The sequence below is a fragment of the Pyxicephalus adspersus genome, chromosome 2 (genome assembly GCF_032062135.1).
Source record: "Pyxicephalus adspersus chromosome 2, UCB_Pads_2.0, whole genome shotgun sequence".
Taxonomy (NCBI): Eukaryota; Metazoa; Chordata; class Amphibia; order Anura; family Pyxicephalidae; genus Pyxicephalus; species Pyxicephalus adspersus.
Genome location: NC_092859.1, coordinates 149,748,615 through 149,765,813, shown reverse-complemented (window position 1 = coordinate 149,765,813; position 17,199 = coordinate 149,748,615). Strand labels below are relative to the sequence as shown.

At 38.5% G+C, this 17,199-nt stretch overlaps 1 protein-coding gene across 3 annotated transcripts in view; it reads right to left on the bottom strand.

Annotated features, from left to right (window-relative positions):
* Positions 1–17,199, bottom strand: part of SERINC4 (serine incorporator 4) — a 30,328-nt gene that overhangs the window by 2,294 nt on the left and 10,835 nt on the right. For all 3 annotated transcript variants that reach the window (XM_072402764.1, XM_072402763.1, XM_072402765.1), the window contains 5 exons: positions 15,876–15,971; positions 12,994–13,120; positions 7,093–7,165; positions 6,703–6,748; positions 2,360–2,513 (listed from right to left, as the gene is read on the bottom strand). In XM_072402764.1, coding sequence (XP_072258865.1) covers positions 2,360–2,513; positions 6,703–6,748; positions 7,093–7,165; positions 12,994–13,120; positions 15,876–15,971 — 496 coding nt within the window. The remainder of the gene's footprint in view (positions 1–2,359; positions 2,514–6,702; positions 6,749–7,092; positions 7,166–12,993; positions 13,121–15,875; positions 15,972–17,199) is intronic.

Below are 17,199 nucleotides of genomic sequence, written 5' to 3'. Positions count from 1 at the left end.
GTTTGGTTATTCAGATTTGCTTATGCTGTCCATGAACCAACCCATTTTTTTTAATTTCCTCGAAGATTTGCTTTGATCAGCCTAAAAAATAAAACTTTTTACAATTAGATTTGCTGTTATTATTATTATTATTATTATTATTAATAAACAGGATTTATATAGCGCCAACATATTACGCAGCGCTGTACATTAAATAGGGATTACTTGCTGGAAGGTTCACAAGTACCATACATGTGGGAGAATTAATTCTACTCTTCAGATAATTAAACTGGGATGTGGCCAACTTTCTCTATACGGCACTAAGAAAGGGGCCATATCTGATAGAAATAAGCTGCTTTATGCTATATGTCTGTACACATTCTAAGCATGTGTGTATTTTACTGAGCAATGCCAAACACTTCTAGGTTTTAAAAAAAATCACATTTGAGTCTTATATGGTAAAAGAACCTCAGTGCAGAAAAACTAATAAAGTAACGCCAATTCAGTATCCAAGATATCATCAAATACCATCAGATACCCTTGTTTTCTCCTGATTTGCCTGCAGACCTTCTAGAACAACTTTGCAAATTTTGGAATGGTGTAGCTCAGCATTCTATGTGAAAATTTTGGGCCAATGAGTAGGTTACCCAAGCACCTGAGCATTTCCCACTGAGTGCTGGGGAGGTGCCTATGCTTCCAATAACAAGAATTAGAAATCTTCAAAGGCAGCATGATGACCTTCTAGGTTGTGCTGGAGACTAATGGCACCTGGAGTAGCGGTGTTCTGATGAAATGACCTATATGTCCTCTCCTCCTGTATCACTGTCTGTTTAAGTCTGTGATTTGCAAACCCTATTTAATGTACAGCGCTGCGTAATATGTTGGCGCTATATAAATCCTGTTTATTAATAATAATAATAACTTAATAAAATGACCTATTGTTTCCAGATTTCCCACCTCCAGTGCTAAAATCTCATCCTCCTGCCTAACCTTAACCCTTCCTGCCTGATGCTTAGCCTCCCTTCTCCGTGCCAGAACCTAACCCCATCCTTCCTGGTGGCTAAAGCTTAATGTCCCTCTTTCTAGCCTGGTGTTTAACCTTAACCTTCCTGATCCCTAACCATGACCCTCCACCACCTACTTCCCTAAATAAAGCAGAAATTACCCTTAACCTAACCTAACCTTAAACACTAATCCTCCAGATACCCGCCTAACCTTAATCTACCAAGTAGGTAAGTACTAATGGTAATGTATCTCACCAAAACACTGAATTTGATAGAACAGCATAATGCTCACTAAGCTTTAGTTTCTATGTTTAAACTAAGTACTTTTTTTATCACCAAACCATCTTGTGCCCTTTCATTCCAATACCAGTAGAAGCCCCGTAAAGGATAATATAATAAATTCTTTAGTACATTCAGTAATTGGACTGTTCCTGCCCTCAACATAAGTTTTCCTCACTAGGCAATAGTTCAAACCTCATCTGCCCAGGAATCAGGAACAGACTTGATTTCAATATATCAAAGGAAGGCTCTTTTTTAATTAAAGAATGCCATAGAATAATTATCTGACAGCATATGCAAGATCCAAATCTACATGCGTGTGATAGATGATGAAATAAAAAAGCACAGTGATATAAAACTGATTAACTGCACTCCCAGCCAAGAAGTAAAGCATATATTGAGCAGATTTATTATAGCTCTCTAAGACTGGAGAAGATCACCCAGGTTTTCCTATGAGTGTATATAGTCTTCAATCTTGGCAAACTTTAATAAATCAGGCCCATTGTGTGTTGAGGTATAAAGACCCATACAGATATCCAGTAGACAGCAGAGGACTGTCACCGGAAACAATCTTTCATCATCGTTTCCAATGACAGAGAAATGAATGGGTGCTCTCCTGTTCGATAGAGAGGGGAGAAGGGAAGATGGGCAAGTGGCACCCTGCTGTGCTCTCCTCCAAAGGAATGAACAGTAGCCATTCCCAATCAGGAACAATGGTGGATTGATAAATGGCGACAACCAGTGATGAACACACCCATTCACATTAAGTGACTATTATCCAGCGTTCAGCTTAACTTTAGCTGAATAGCTAAGATTAGCTGAATTGACCAACAAAACTCACCACTGACATTCTTGGATGGCTACCAATTTATTATCAGAATAAAAGCACAAAGCATTAAGAGGGTTCTTTGAAGACAAGTTGCTGCACTTGCCCAAGCATCACACATGAGATGGTCAATAGGCACCATGAATGAGGTATAAGAGCACTCATGGACTCAATCTAAACATACTGTAAATCATAGCGAGTTATTTCTTAGCCGGCCTCTTGTGCAGCACGGCAGGAGGACTCAGCACCTGAGAATGTGCGGAATGCGCACCTGAACCAGTTGGTGAGCGTCATCATCACATAGAGAGAGGCGAGCACAAATACAAAATGGAAAAAGGAATAGCTGTAGATAACACGTTCCTGTTCATCGTGTATCACCGCCTGTCCGCCGCTGGCGTCCGCATCTTCTTCACAGCTTCGTTCCCCTAACAGAAAGGAAGAAAATTGTGACTGGTGTATTTCAATACAAATCAATATGATCAATACAAATCTAGAAAACCATAACTAATATGTACCTGTACCAAATATAATGGTGTGCCAGAAATTATTTTTTACATTAATATTCTGGAGCCAGTAGAGCCAGTAACCTATTATACTACTTTACTCCGAATGTGTAATTCTGTTCAGCCACTCTTGTGATTAGGAAACCTCTAAATATGGCAACTTTGTATACTATTTAGCAGTTTTTGCTCTGCTATAACTATGAAATGATCTTTACTCCTTGCCTAAACTCCTAACTGATACAACACATCAGGGTCTATTTATAAAGCCATGAAGCTCGCCGAAACATAGAAATGTGGAGAATCAATTATCACCATCTAAATGCATTTGCCTAGAAGATTTTCATCTTTCAGTGAATGTCACATTCACTGCTTTACTAAACACCATTGGGAGGAAATCTCCCTAAAACATAAAGTCCAATGTTCTCCTCTATAATTGGCTCTGCTATAACATCTATGGATCACAGATAGTCTTGGTTGATCACAATGGCCATGACATCCATTAGGATGGCACGGTGGCTAGCATTTTGGCCTTTGCAGTGCTAGGGCCCAAGTTCAAATATCAGCCAGGACACTATCTGCATGGAGTTTGCAGGTTCTCCCTGTGTTTGCTTGTGTTTCCTCTGGGTACTCCGGTTTCCTTCCACATTCCAAAAACAGGCAGTTAGGTTAATTGGCTTCCCCCAAATTACCCTTAGACGGTATTAATGACATATAACTATGGTAGGGACATTAGATTGTAAGCTCCTCTGATGGACAGTTAGTGACTTGACTATTGACTTTGTGAAGGGTCAATATAAAAACTAGATGACAATAATAATTTATAAAACAGAGACTGGAATACACAGTTCCTGATTTATTACAGCTCTCCAAGGCTTCAGAGAAGTACACTGTCATCAGTGAAGCTGGGTGATCCAGCAAACCTGGGATGGATTTCCTAAAAGTCATTAGCTATTTGTTAGCAAATGTTTTCAATTCTGGAGCAGAACCATTCCAGGTGTGCTGGTTCACCCAGCTTCACTGATGAAAGTGTATTCTCTCCAGCCTTGGGGAGCTTTAATAAATCAGACTCACAATCTCTATTTATTACACACTACACTGATGATGACACTGAAAAACACTTCTGTTAAGCCCTAATTTCTCATGCCTTCCTTTGTATATGCCCTAGAGGAACCATTTCCCTGCCAGCTCATCTCCATGTACATTTTTCCTTTATGATAGATGTGTTAGTGACATTTACTGAGACACTGACTGGTACTCCCTGTCTCTACAAATAGGAAAAAAAGACAAGGAACACATAATTATGGTACACAGTGGTGAGTAATAGAAAGCCACAAATCACATCATTGCAGCTGTCTGACAGCTCTGATCACATATTATCTGCTATAGGACTTGCAGAGAGATGATTGTTTAGGACTCATTCTGACAGCAGCTCCATGAATGACACATACCAGTGCCACCCTGAAAGCATTTAGGTACCTGAATAATATACGTTTTCAAGTAATAACTCTGGCATTGTGTCTAGGGATGAGTGAGTCAGTTTTTAAAACTCGATCCGGCGGTGAAATCGGCTGTTCTCGCTTACCGAAATTGTAAGCGAGAATGGCTGGTTTGAAAATTCGCCGATCGAGCTCGAATTTCAAAAAAATAAAAAAGATCGCAGGCTGCGCTGATCAATGAATGCAGCACCGGCTGCATTTATTGATCAGCTCAATGTGCAATCCCTGGCACTAGGGCAAATGGGTTACAACGTTCCCCATTCAAAACCTCTAGTACTCTCTGATTGGCTGAGGAAAACTTTCCTCAGCCAATCAGGGAGCACTAGAGGTTTTGAATGGGGATACATGTCCCCATTTAACCTCTAGTGCCGGGGATCGCACACAGAGTTCCCAGAGCTGCAAGAATGATTGCAGTTCTGAAAATCTACTGTGATCCCAAGGCACCTCTAATTAACCTCTAGTGCCCGGGGATCGCAGTGGAACTGCAGAAGAACTCTCAATGGAGTTTATTTAACCTCTAGTGCCTGGGGAGCCACGGCCACATTCATTGAGAACAGTGTGTGATCCCCGGGGTACTAGAGGGTAATTAATCTCTAGTGCTGGGGATCTTCTCAATAAATGCAAACGTGGCTGCATTCATTGAGAACAGTGTGTGATCCCCAGCACTAGAGGTTAATTAACCTTTAGTGCCCCAGGGATCGCAAACAGGAGAATTTCCAGGGAACCCTGTGAATCCCCCGTGAATCCTTCTGTTATAATTTCCTCGAATCGCTTAGCCGAAATTTCGCTGAACCATCAGAAGTTCGAGGAACTTTTCGCGAGAATGCCAGATGCATTTTCACCCATCCCTAATTGTGTCCAATGAACTTAATTTTCCTTTAAAACATATTTAAAAATGCCTTTCCTTCCACTATGTTATTCTGATTTGAGACAGAGATTAAAAAAACAAATCCACTGGTACCATTTCTTAACCATTGATGACATACTTTGAATATTGGAGAGATATTGGTGACTGTTATTGGCTGTATCCTCCATACTTATTTTACTACTAAGCACAATCACTTCCTTAACACATGCAGTGTGTATATTGGAGCTTACGTTATTGAACCCTGTAAGCAGGCAATTTTCAGAATAGCAAGTGGTTTTATAAATAAATGAAAAACTGCCAAGAGCTCTAGCTGCTGGCTCAAAATGAAAATGTAAAAGATACAGCTCCATAGTGCTTTATATAGACGCCATTGATCGCAGTAAGACTACCTTATACTACAAGCTTAAGGCTGGCTGGCTTTTTTAAAAATTGTGCTGCAGCAATGTTGGTGTTGCTGACCATAAATGTGATCGTTATAGGAGTCAATAAAAAAATGCCAATCAAGTCAATGGCAGTAAAATCAAAAAAGAAAGTGGACATCAGTGCCAGTCATTGCCTGCTAAAAACATTAGTCAGGACTTGGTTGGTTTATAATATGGGCCACATTCAATGCCACTGGAACAGAGCAAGAAAAATGACCACAGCCACACATATGTGACTTTTTATAAGATAAGAGTATTAAAACAAAGCTGAACATTGACTTAAAGGATACCAGTATGTGGTAATTTGGTTCACTATAAACTACACCAATTCATGCTTGTATGTAATAACGTACTCATTGGGTCTGCTTTATTAAAGCCTTTTCTCGTTCTACTGTTTCTAAGAACAATGACAAAGGATGGTTTATAGCTACAGGAATCTGACATGGGTACAGGCCTTTTATTAAAGCTCTCCAAGAATGGAGAAGAAAGACTATCATGGGAGAACCTGGCTGATCCAGGGAAATTGGAATGGATCTGGTCAGGGATTGAAAATATTTGCCAACTAATAGCAAAAGATTTTTTTAGCAAAATAAATTAATTACAGTTTTGCTGCATCACCCAGGTTCCCCCATGATAGTGTATCTTCTCCAGTCTTGAAGAGTTTTCATTAATCAGGCCTATTACTCTAAATGGCGATCCCTGCAAGCACTACCCCAGCCTGCTCTAAGTGGGCAAGCGCTCCCTGCAAGCCTCAATGATAAGAGCACCATTCATATAGCTCAGCCCTTGCTCTTAATAAAGAATGGTAACACTAATCAATGCAAACTGTTAATCTGTGATGTGTCTGAAGCTGTATGTAAAAAAGGGCACTGATTGTTTTGCTTTTCTATGGAGAACTAATAACAACCTTTCCCCATCCCACCCAACTCCATACCCATGTCACTAGCTGTCCCTCAAAGGAGCTCACAATCTAATGCCCCTACCATAGTCCTATGTCTTAAACACAGTCTAAGGTAAATTCTTTGGGAAAGGCAATTAACTTAACTGCATGTTTTTGGAATGTATGAGGAAAACGGGGTACCAGGAGAAAACCCACTCAAACACGGGGAGAACCTGCAAACTCCATGCAGATAGTCCTGGCTGAGATCTGAACCTGGGACCTAGTGCTAAAAAAGGCAAGAGTTCTAAGTCCTAACACTCATGTATACGGTCCTAAAGTTTTGTCAGGGTTCAATGAACCGTACTCGGCAAATTCTGGCAAATGTGAGAAACTTTGAGCCAATGAACAGATTAAGACATAAAAAAACATTTTAAAGATTCCTCACCTCTTTCTTCATCTTCTTCAGGACAACAGAAGCAGCAGGACGCTTTCTAAATACAAAACATATATATAAAAAAACAAATGTTAGAGATGATTAGAATATTAATATTCTACAATTTAATACCATTTCAGTTTAAATGTGTATCCCGTCTCTGACTTCAGCTCAATGCACTGTGGACCATTGTTCTCTTTTTGCTCAATTTACCGCAGTTATTCTCTCACTGAATATGCTGATTTGAACTACCAATGAACCTTCTAAAATACCCAGTACAAAGCACATGTAATACCCATCAGGAAGGAAATGCAAACAAAATGACTATTAGCTAAAACGATTATGTAAATGATTCTCAATTCAAACAAATGTGTCTTAAGCCCATACAAATATTATACTAACTTGAAACTCGTAGGTATAGACTTTAACCATCCACATCGGACCGAACATTTCTGCAAGGTATGAGGCTTCATTGCTGCACAAAGAGAAAAAAAACTGTGTACATTGGCATGCAATGCATTAGGAATTTAAATGTGTTCTGCAGCAAAAACAATACCATACATTACATTGTACCAGGTTTTTTTGCCTTCCTCTGGATCATGTCCATAGGGTTTTAAATCTGGGATATATTTATTTCCCTAATGATTGGACTTGGCAAGGTCAAATTACTGAAAAAGTACCAGTTAACAATAAGCAATAGATCTATAACAAGCAGTTCATCTGGATCTTATAGAACAACCCAGTTACAAATTGAGGGGCTCGCATATTAAATAGCAGAAAAGCTGCACTAAGGACCAAAGAAGCCATAATATAACTGAACTAATATGTATCATAAATTTATTGGTATTTGTATATATATGAAATATACTGGCAGAAGGAAAAGTGAGAGAGATGATCTGATAAGCCTTCTGCTCCGTGATAATACAATTACCCTTGGGATGGAATTTTTTTCCCCTGTCAGAGAAAATTGAACAAGGGCCATTTTTTTGCCTTCCTCTGGCTCAACTATGTCCATTGGGTTTTATTTCTGGGATATGTTTATTTCCCAGTGACTGAACTAGATGGACTTATGTCTTTTTTCAACCTAACTGACTATGTAGGCTGAGGCTGGTATCATGCTGCAATGACAGTTGAAGGTTGGGAAGGTGATCATGCTGAATTGGATATTCACATCACTAGCCTGTATGTGCTGTCTGGTAGAACTGTGTACATCATAAGACTGGATGGACAGAAATACAAAACCTTTGGAAGGTAAAGCAGTGTATAGAATCCATGGGTTTTCTGGAGTAGGACTTGGGTAATGAGAAAGTATAACCTAAACGTTATGGTAAAGAAGTCTCAATTCATTATATTTCAATCCTCCTATATTTCATTTCAGGATAAGGGGTGGTACCATACACATAAGGTGCTCTCCTACGTTTAGGACCTTGTGGAGCTTGTATGTTCTTCCTGTGTTAGCATGGGCATTTTCTGGGTGCTCTGGTTTCCTTTAACACCCCAAATACATACTTGTAGGTTAATTGGCTTCCACCCACAATTGACTTAGACTATGTTTTTTGACAACCTGAGACACAGTTAATGACATGACAATGGATAGTTAGTGACATGACAATGGATTCTGTTCTACTGATGATGCCATAACTATATACATACATATATAAATAACAAGAATTAAACATTTAAAAAGGTCAAAACTTGCCTGCCCCAGAGATATATATACACAAAATAGAGAATACAAAAGTCAAATTTATGTTTGGCATATTAATTTGTATGCCATTTGATAAGTTAAAACAATATAAACAGTTCAATCTATGTACACATAGTAGACAAGGCTTTCCCATGGAATCCAACATGGGGATATGCCTGTTTGTACCTAACAAAAGCCACTTGTCTCTGCAAAGAATTCATCCCTTGGCACTATCATAATATACTGCTTCATCACCAATTTCCTCGGGAGCCTTTGCCATCCTGTGAAGTACTTTTTAACCTCTAACAAACCACCACTACTAACCATTGTTTTAACAGTCTCTGCATATCCCCCGAGGAAGCCTACCAGCGAAACGTGTTGGGTTTGAGACTGTTGCCACCTTTACCTCCTTATCATCTAATTAGGTGGCGTTTGTTTAGTACAAACAGGCATCTCACCATGTTAGATTCCATGGGAACGCCTTATCTACTATGTGTACATAGAATGAACTATGTTTATATTGTTTTCACTTATCAAATGGCATACAAATTAATATGCCAAATATAAATTTGACTTTTGCCAGCACAAACCCTTTTGTATTCTCTATTCTGGTAGGAAGATAAATGGAACAGTCAACATCCAAAAAAAAAATAAAATAAAGGAATATACAATATATGTGGACATGGCCTGAAAAGAAAAGGTCAATGCACTTGCAAAAGGTCTACAAAAATGATTACTAGAAACATGAATAGTCAATTATCTACCATACAAATTAGCTGCAACCTAGCTGTAATAGCAAAAGAACAAATGTATAATTAGAAGCCAATAGCAGAGTGTTCCAAATAATAAAGAACAGAATTGGTGTTTGCATAGCTCAGCGTAATGTGATTGGTGAGGCATGATGAAATATATTTGAACCAGAGGTCACTTCTTCGGTTCAAATAATGGGCCTGATATGTTAAAGATCTCCAAGGCTGGAGACGATAAACTTTTATCAGTGAAGCTGGGTGATCCAGCAAATCTGGAATGGGTTTCTTTAAAGTCATTTGGTATTTGCTAGCAAATGTTTTGAATCCTGGACAAGAGCTTTTCCAGGTTTGTTGGATCACCAAGCTTCACTGATAAAAGTGTATCCGCTCCAGCCTTGGAGAGCTTTAATAAATCAGGCCCAATGTGTAGTTCACAGTGGAAGTTTGAGATTGTTTTCCATTAAGACAGAAGCACAAAAATATCTATGTTGTTAAGGCTTTCTAATTGTTTAATAGGTAATGGTCTGAATGGATGTTGGATAAACATTTCACAGTACTTAAAATCCAATCCTGTGGCTAAAAGTGCATCCAGTATACAGATATAGCCAGATATACAGACAGAGCCCCATGGCTTTGATATAAAATATGGTGGTTAACAACACCAAATGATGATTTAGTTATGATGCAGTGCTCCAAAATGCCCTCCAAAAAATATTATTTTTTTAACAAATCAATAAAATGGAAGGGTCTGCAGACACAAAATTAGTTTGTCATTTGTTGCACTGACAAGTGTTTAACCCCAACACTGCTGTAAGATACGTGATACATGGATACAGGCTCAGAAATCGGATCTAGGCTTGTGTACCATCAATAATGCTATATTTGCTCCCGATGCTAACACATGTCCTGCTTAGCCCCATAATCATGGATCTCCTGCTGGGTTGAGGTATTGAAATAAATAGGTTATCACATGAATGTCATAAGTGATGTTTGTGTAAGCATGTCCACAAAGGACAATATACCCTTCCATACCTTGTGTTTGGGAGATGATTGGCAGGTGCAGATGTTACCAAGCACTTCCTTTAGCTACCCATGTGAGCCTAGTCTTGAAGTGCTTTTAAACCCATGAACAAACATATAATATATTGCAGTTTAGCTTTCCTTATGTGTGGTGGCTGCATTCATTTTTTTTTTATTTTTTTTTTTTTGCAAGTATAGAAGAATACCTGTTGATCCTAATAGAAATTCAAGGTCTTTGTAACTTCCTGAGCACTAAACTAAAATACAAGTAATGTTATTAGCTCTCTGAACTGAAGATGCAGAAACCTGCACCAATCCAAGGAAAATGAGGGGAAGATGTGTCCTGTAGCCCTGTCCAAGTGTGACAACGGTGCTTAGCCTAAGACTGGAAGTGCGTTACTGGCCGGATAAAATAATAGGGAAAAAGCCTGAACAAAACTAACTGAATGCAGCCACCCATCTGTTCAGACTGTTCAGATGCAATAGATGTTTTGGGGTTTAAACATGTTAATAAAAGCATAAAATTACCCAAGCATGCATTACTATACAAAATGAATAATAATATTACACATTATTACTAAATGCTTTGCATTACAGTTGCTAGTGATGCCACCTGTCCAAAATGGTGAGAAATCCTTCATATAACTGCAAATTCGCCATTTCCTTGACTTTTTATGCTCCATAGATATAGTAGTTTCAGATATTATATAAAAAGCATAACATTTAGCTGAAGGCCATACATAAATGTGTGTTTTTTAGGAACAGGCTCCCACAAGTTATATGTGATTAAAACAGGTAGAACTGAAAGGACAGAGCATCAATGAGGAGCTGTGACGGCAACAAAAACACAAAAGGTAAATGTATATCTTTCAGCTGCTCAATACAAACACATCAGATTTCAATGATTTTTCTCTGAATCTTCATAAGAAAAATAGGAAATGGAATCTGACTAGTAGCGATGACAACACAGATACATTTCTTTCTTCCAGCCTGTATAAAACACTGATAGCAGTGATATATTACTCACAGGACCACACCTGTATTCTGCTTTACAGACATTAAGACATTTTCTTCTTTGTATTCATTTTATTGGGAGCAATCAGTCTTTTATAGATGACCCTTTCTCTTTGTTTTCGTGCAATAGTAAAAAGCTTGGCCGTGTAACAGTTACAATGCGGTTAGAAACATTTATGGCGGCAAAGTCTGTAAGAGTGCGTAAGAGAATAGCTATCCAAAGGGCAGCTGCCCTGTGTTTTCAGCTTCCAAAGTTGCCGGCTTAATTAAAGAAGATATTCTGCATGCTTGGAGAACCAACAATTCCCCATGGTTCCCTTGCTGCTCTGCCTGTGACCTTTCCGCATTTCCACTCAGAGCTCAGTTAAGTATAGTAAACCACATTATTTATAACAGCTGGCAATGCCCAATGTCCTTTTCAGATACCGTGAATATTTTTGTTTTCAGCAATCATACATGCTGCCTCCCCTCGCATTCCTTGCCACATCACAACCATGCATTTATCATGTACAGGATAAGCTGTCGGCATCTTGTTGCATAGTAAAAAAAGTGCACCTGTTCAAAGGATAACATTTGTAATGTGTTTACCCACTGCACAGTAAGTGTGCCAATTCAATGCTTAATTATCCATTGAGAGATTGAGTTATGTACATTCTCCTTGACCACTTATATCCTAATATATTATTAATATCTGTCTCTATATTTGCTTATCTATACACCTACAGAGAGTCCTATGAAGTGAAAAAAGCTGCGGCGGCTCAGAGGTTAGCGCTCTGGGCTTTACAGCGCTAGGTCCCAGGTTTGAATCTCGGCCAGGACTCGATCTGCATGGAGTTTGCAGGTTCTCCCCCCGAGTTTGCGTGGGTTTCCTCCCACGTTTAAAAAACATGTAGTTACGTTAATTAGCTTCCCCCTTAGACTATATTAATGACATATGACTATGGTGGGATATTAGATTGTGAGCTCTTTTGAAAGACAGCTAGTAATATGAATATGGACTTTGTAACGCGTTGCGTAATATGTCGGCGCTATATAAATACTGCAGAATAATAATAAACTGAAATATATATATTGTATTAGACATTACTCTCTAAGTACCATGTAAGATGGGCAATCTTGGCACTCGCGATTTACAGACAAGCTATGAGACTTTTTGCTGGTTTATATGAAGTTGTGGAATTTCTAAGTGTCCCATGGCTCTAAGCACCATTTTACCTTGGTCAGTAAAAAAGGAACAGGTAGGAATATATCTGCATATGCCTACATATGTACCTTGAAGTTGGTAATTTTCAAACTAATTCAATTACTTGTTAAAAACAAATGCATCCTCCTACATGTTACAGAAATAGGAATCAAACCATAACAGTGTGGTGTTTGATATTATTATGTATTTGCTATGTCTTACAGCTAAAATTGGATTTTTTAAATTCAGTAAAGTTCATTACTGGATGGATAGGCTGGATTCCTCAATGGCATGTTAATGTTTTGGCTTTAAAGGTTTTTTTTCATGGAAGACATTAGCGTGCATTCAATATTGCATGGGTTATTCATTGATTGCAGCCTGTTGTATTCATTATGTTAGCACTTACATCATACGTTATTTACAAAAATTGTCCATCACATGGCTACAAACGGCAGGCGAAGCAAAAGAAACACCACATTAATATATGTGTCTTAGGTACAACTAAATTCCAAAACAAAAAAACGTACATTACTTGTAAAATATAGCAGTTTTCTCTACAACTTTTTTGTTATGTAAGAGTAAAAATCTATTCTGGAGAAGCACAATGATATTTCTTCTTTTCTGCATTGACTGAAAACAAATGCACTTACCATGCAAACAAGACACACACATACATAATGACTGTCCCAATAATGGCGATGGAAGTGTCTTCAGTCTGCAATCCATCCCTGCTGATACTTGGAATGCACACTGTGATATTCTGCCCACGAAAATAAACTGCAAAATAAGAACAAAAACAGTGGAATTACAAAACGAAATGTTATATAGTGAGGAAAATGCATATAATATAAGGTATATCTCCATCTTTGCGGCAAAAGGCATTACTGCTACTTGAGAATCTAAATATTATCTTACGCTGTAATACATTGGGTACAATCGAAGCAATCTATTACCAAAACAATTTTCCCTTTTTGTCTGCGGTTCACTGTTCATTTCCTGCCCATAGAGATGTGTAGGCACATTCACTTGCAGCCCCAACAGCTCCTATGTTTACCAGCTTGCAGCATTCCCTGCCTTCCTTTAGTCATTTTCACTCTGTTCATCTTAGCATCCCCAGCACACTGTGCGCAGCTGGAGGGGATTATGTAGTCCTGCAATCAATGTGCAGATTAATTCCTGGTTATGATCCTGTCCTATATTTGGCTGCTAGTTCTATTTAGGTCTCTCTAGTTTTAGATGCAGGTTGCTGGATCTACAGCAGGTCTTTGCTATTCTGCTCAGCATTCTCTCGATTTTGCTATTCTGAATTTTGACCTTGGCTTGGCCTTTATGTTTCTGCCTGCCCTGACCTTCCCCATTCTACAATTCCACCTTGTCTCACTGTGTTTTTGTCTTCTTGCTCATCACAAAAGTCCGGTGGCCACTAGGGTTACCGGCTTATCACTCTTTGTAGGGTGTTCTGCTGGAGAGCAGGAGCCACTTAGGTCCACACCTCAGGTAATACTGTGTCACCCGCCAGAGGGTAACCTGTAACACAATAGTTTGATAACCACAAACAATGGACCTGATTTAACTGATTAAAGCTTTCCAAGACTAATGAAGATAATCCAGCAAACCAAGAATGAATCTGGTCTAAGACTGAAAACATTGCCAACTAATTATTGTATCCATTCCAGATTTGCTGGATCACCAAAGTTCTCCCATGACAGTCCATCTTCTCCAATCTTGGGGAGCTTTAATGAATCAGGCCCAATGAGTCCCTCATATGACTGCATCTTTGTACTGATGAGAGTCATATTTTATTTTTTATATCAAACTAGATATGGTGGCTTAGAGGTTAGCACTCTGGCCTTTGCAGTGCAAGGTCCCAGGTTTGAAATTTGTCAAGGACACTATTCGTATCTGCATGGAGTTTGCATATTCTCCCAGTGCTTGCAAGGGTTTCCTCCCACGTTCCTAAAACATGCAGTTAGATTATTTGCCTTCCCCCAAAATTGACCTTAGACTGTGGTAATGGCATAGGATTATGGTAGGGACATTGGATTGTGATCCCCTTTGAAGGACAGCTAACAACTATGGATTTTGTGAATTGCTGCATAATATTTCAGCGCTATATAAATACAAGATAATAATAACTATATTTTGAAGACATTTGTCCCGACTCTCTGGAATGGTCTTCCTTGTCCTAGTCGGCTCATTAAAATGATCAATGAAAACCCCGCTTTTCAAACTTGCCTACCCATCTTCTTCTGTCCCCTAAAACCCTCACTACTTCCCACCTCTACATAACTCCCTCCTATTGTGTGATACTTCCCCACCTCTTAGATTGTAAGCTCTTCAGGACAGGATCCTCCCCTCCTCCTGTGTCACTGTCTGTATCTGTCTGTCATTTGCAACCCCTATTTAATGTTCATAGTTTCATATGGGGTTAGGTTGAAAAAAGACATAAATCCATCAAGTTCAACCACAAGGGAAATAAACATATCCCAGATATAAAACCCTATAAGACATAGTTGGTCCAGAGGAAGGCAAAAAAACCCTACAATTTGCTTCAACAGGGGAAAAAAATCCTTCCTGATTCCATGAGGCAATCAGATGTTCCCTGGATCAACAGTCACTGTTATTTTACTTTAAAGCTTTAATTCCCAGTTATATTCTGTGCATCTAGAAATCATCCAGTTTTTTTCTTAAAGCAATCTATAGTAGTTGCTGAAACTAATTCCTGAGGAAGCCGATTCCACATTTTCACAGACCTTACAGTGAAGAATCCCTTCCTTATCCAGAGATTAAACTTCTTTTCCTCCGGACACAAAGAGTGCCCTCTTGTTCTTTGTAATGATCAATAAATGGACAGCACTGCGTAATATGTTGGCGCTATATACATGCTGTTTATTATTATTAATAATAATAATAATAATAATATTCTTTCATTAAAAGCTAGTGTAATAAAGTACATCTGAGAAAGGTTGAGAAATTTCATACAGAAGGAAAGTATTGCTATTACATAGTAAGTAAGAGAGAAACAATTAAAAATTGCAATATTAATCGGGGAACACAGTAAAATGAAATGATTTATAGAAAAAGGGTAAATGCCTTGAAAAACTTCACTAATTCCTAAGAAGCAGCGATGGAAAGCTACTAAATCTCAGGAAACATTTCTACAAAGAGATAAAAGAGGGCATTTCAAAATCGAAGAAGGTAGACTAGAATGGTAGACAAACTTGTTTTGTTTATTGTGAGCTTGTCATGCAGGAGAATGGCCGTGTTCCATTATAATGTGATGACAATAACTGTTTGATCTATTTGGGAGACTTTGATATAAAACCTTCATGGTGAACACAATCCCCATTATTGATGGAGCCTAATAGACTCAGCATTGCACTGTGATCTCACACCGGCTCATAGAGGCAGACTGACAGCTCCAGAAAGCAAAGGTTCAACTCAGGACACAGCTAATATATCACTATATGAAACCACAATGACAGTGATTGAAATGCTTTGTTCTCTGCAACATCATCACTTTTTCACTAACCTCTTTCCGGGGGTCGGCTAGAAAGGGCTGAAAATGTAAGGTATGTGACATAGCAACTGATGATGGAGGCTTGAAGCAATCCAGAACGGGGTTGCTCTAGAAAAGAAGAAATAAGGGTTATAGAAATATTCAGGTAATAGACAGCTTTCACATTCAGGGACATAAAGGAGAAGATACCAGGAATTATAAAAAAACAAGAAGAACAGGAAAGATAAAGGAATGCCAGAAACCATTAGTGGTGCGATTGACCCTGGACAATAATGCAACTGATGTTTATGGCCTCCAAAAGGAGATTTATAAATTGGTGGAATTTCACTCCCTGGGCGGTTCATTTCTGTCTGGATTTAAAAGCGGTACATTGCCTTTAATGGAAATTTATTTCACAGTATAATACAAGAGTATGAGTATAATAAAGTTTGAAACACAAAATAAATTTAATAATATTTGACATGATTTTGTGTTTCAAACTTTTCTATTTATTATTTTATTTTACTGTAAAATTTTCATGAAATGAAAATGACATGACAATGTACGGCTTTTAGACATAAATCCAGTGTATTGCAATACGGGTATTTTGTATTGAATGCAATAAAAAATAATTTGAAATTCCTGCCGCGCCCCTAGCGGCGGCTGTACGCACCGACGTCACCAGGAACTCCCAGGGAATGTCACTCGCCCGGGGACAGAACGAGGAAGAGGACGCAGCCAGAGGATGGCAGGACACTGGAGGACGCCGGAGGACTCCGATGGAACCAGGTAAGATTTTTTAACTACCCTATGTGTGGCTTTGTCTTTCATGGAAATTTATATTGTCTTTCATAGAAATTTATTTTACAGTATAATACAATAGTATGAGTATATTAAAGTTTGAAACACAAAATCATGTCAATATAATAAATTAAATACATTTATTAATAAACTTTGACATGATCTTGTGTTTCAAACTTTTTTATACTCATACTATTATAATTTACTGTAAAATAAAATTTCATGAAAGACAATGTACAGCTTTAAGACATATAAATCTAGTGTATTGCAATACAGTTATTTTGTATAGAATGCAATAAAAAATAAAAAGAAATTCCTGCTGCACCCCTAGCAGCGGCTGTACGCACCGATGTCACCAGGAACTCCCAGGGAACGTCACTCGCCAGGGGACAGATCGAGGAAGAGGAAGCGACCAGAGGATGGCAGGACATTGGAGGACGCCGAAGGACGCCGATGCAACCAAGTAAGGTTTATTGTTTTACCTACCCCAAGTGTGGCTTGGACTTACTGATCAGGAGGTTAATCAGTATAGTTTATAACAAACTATTCATAAAGC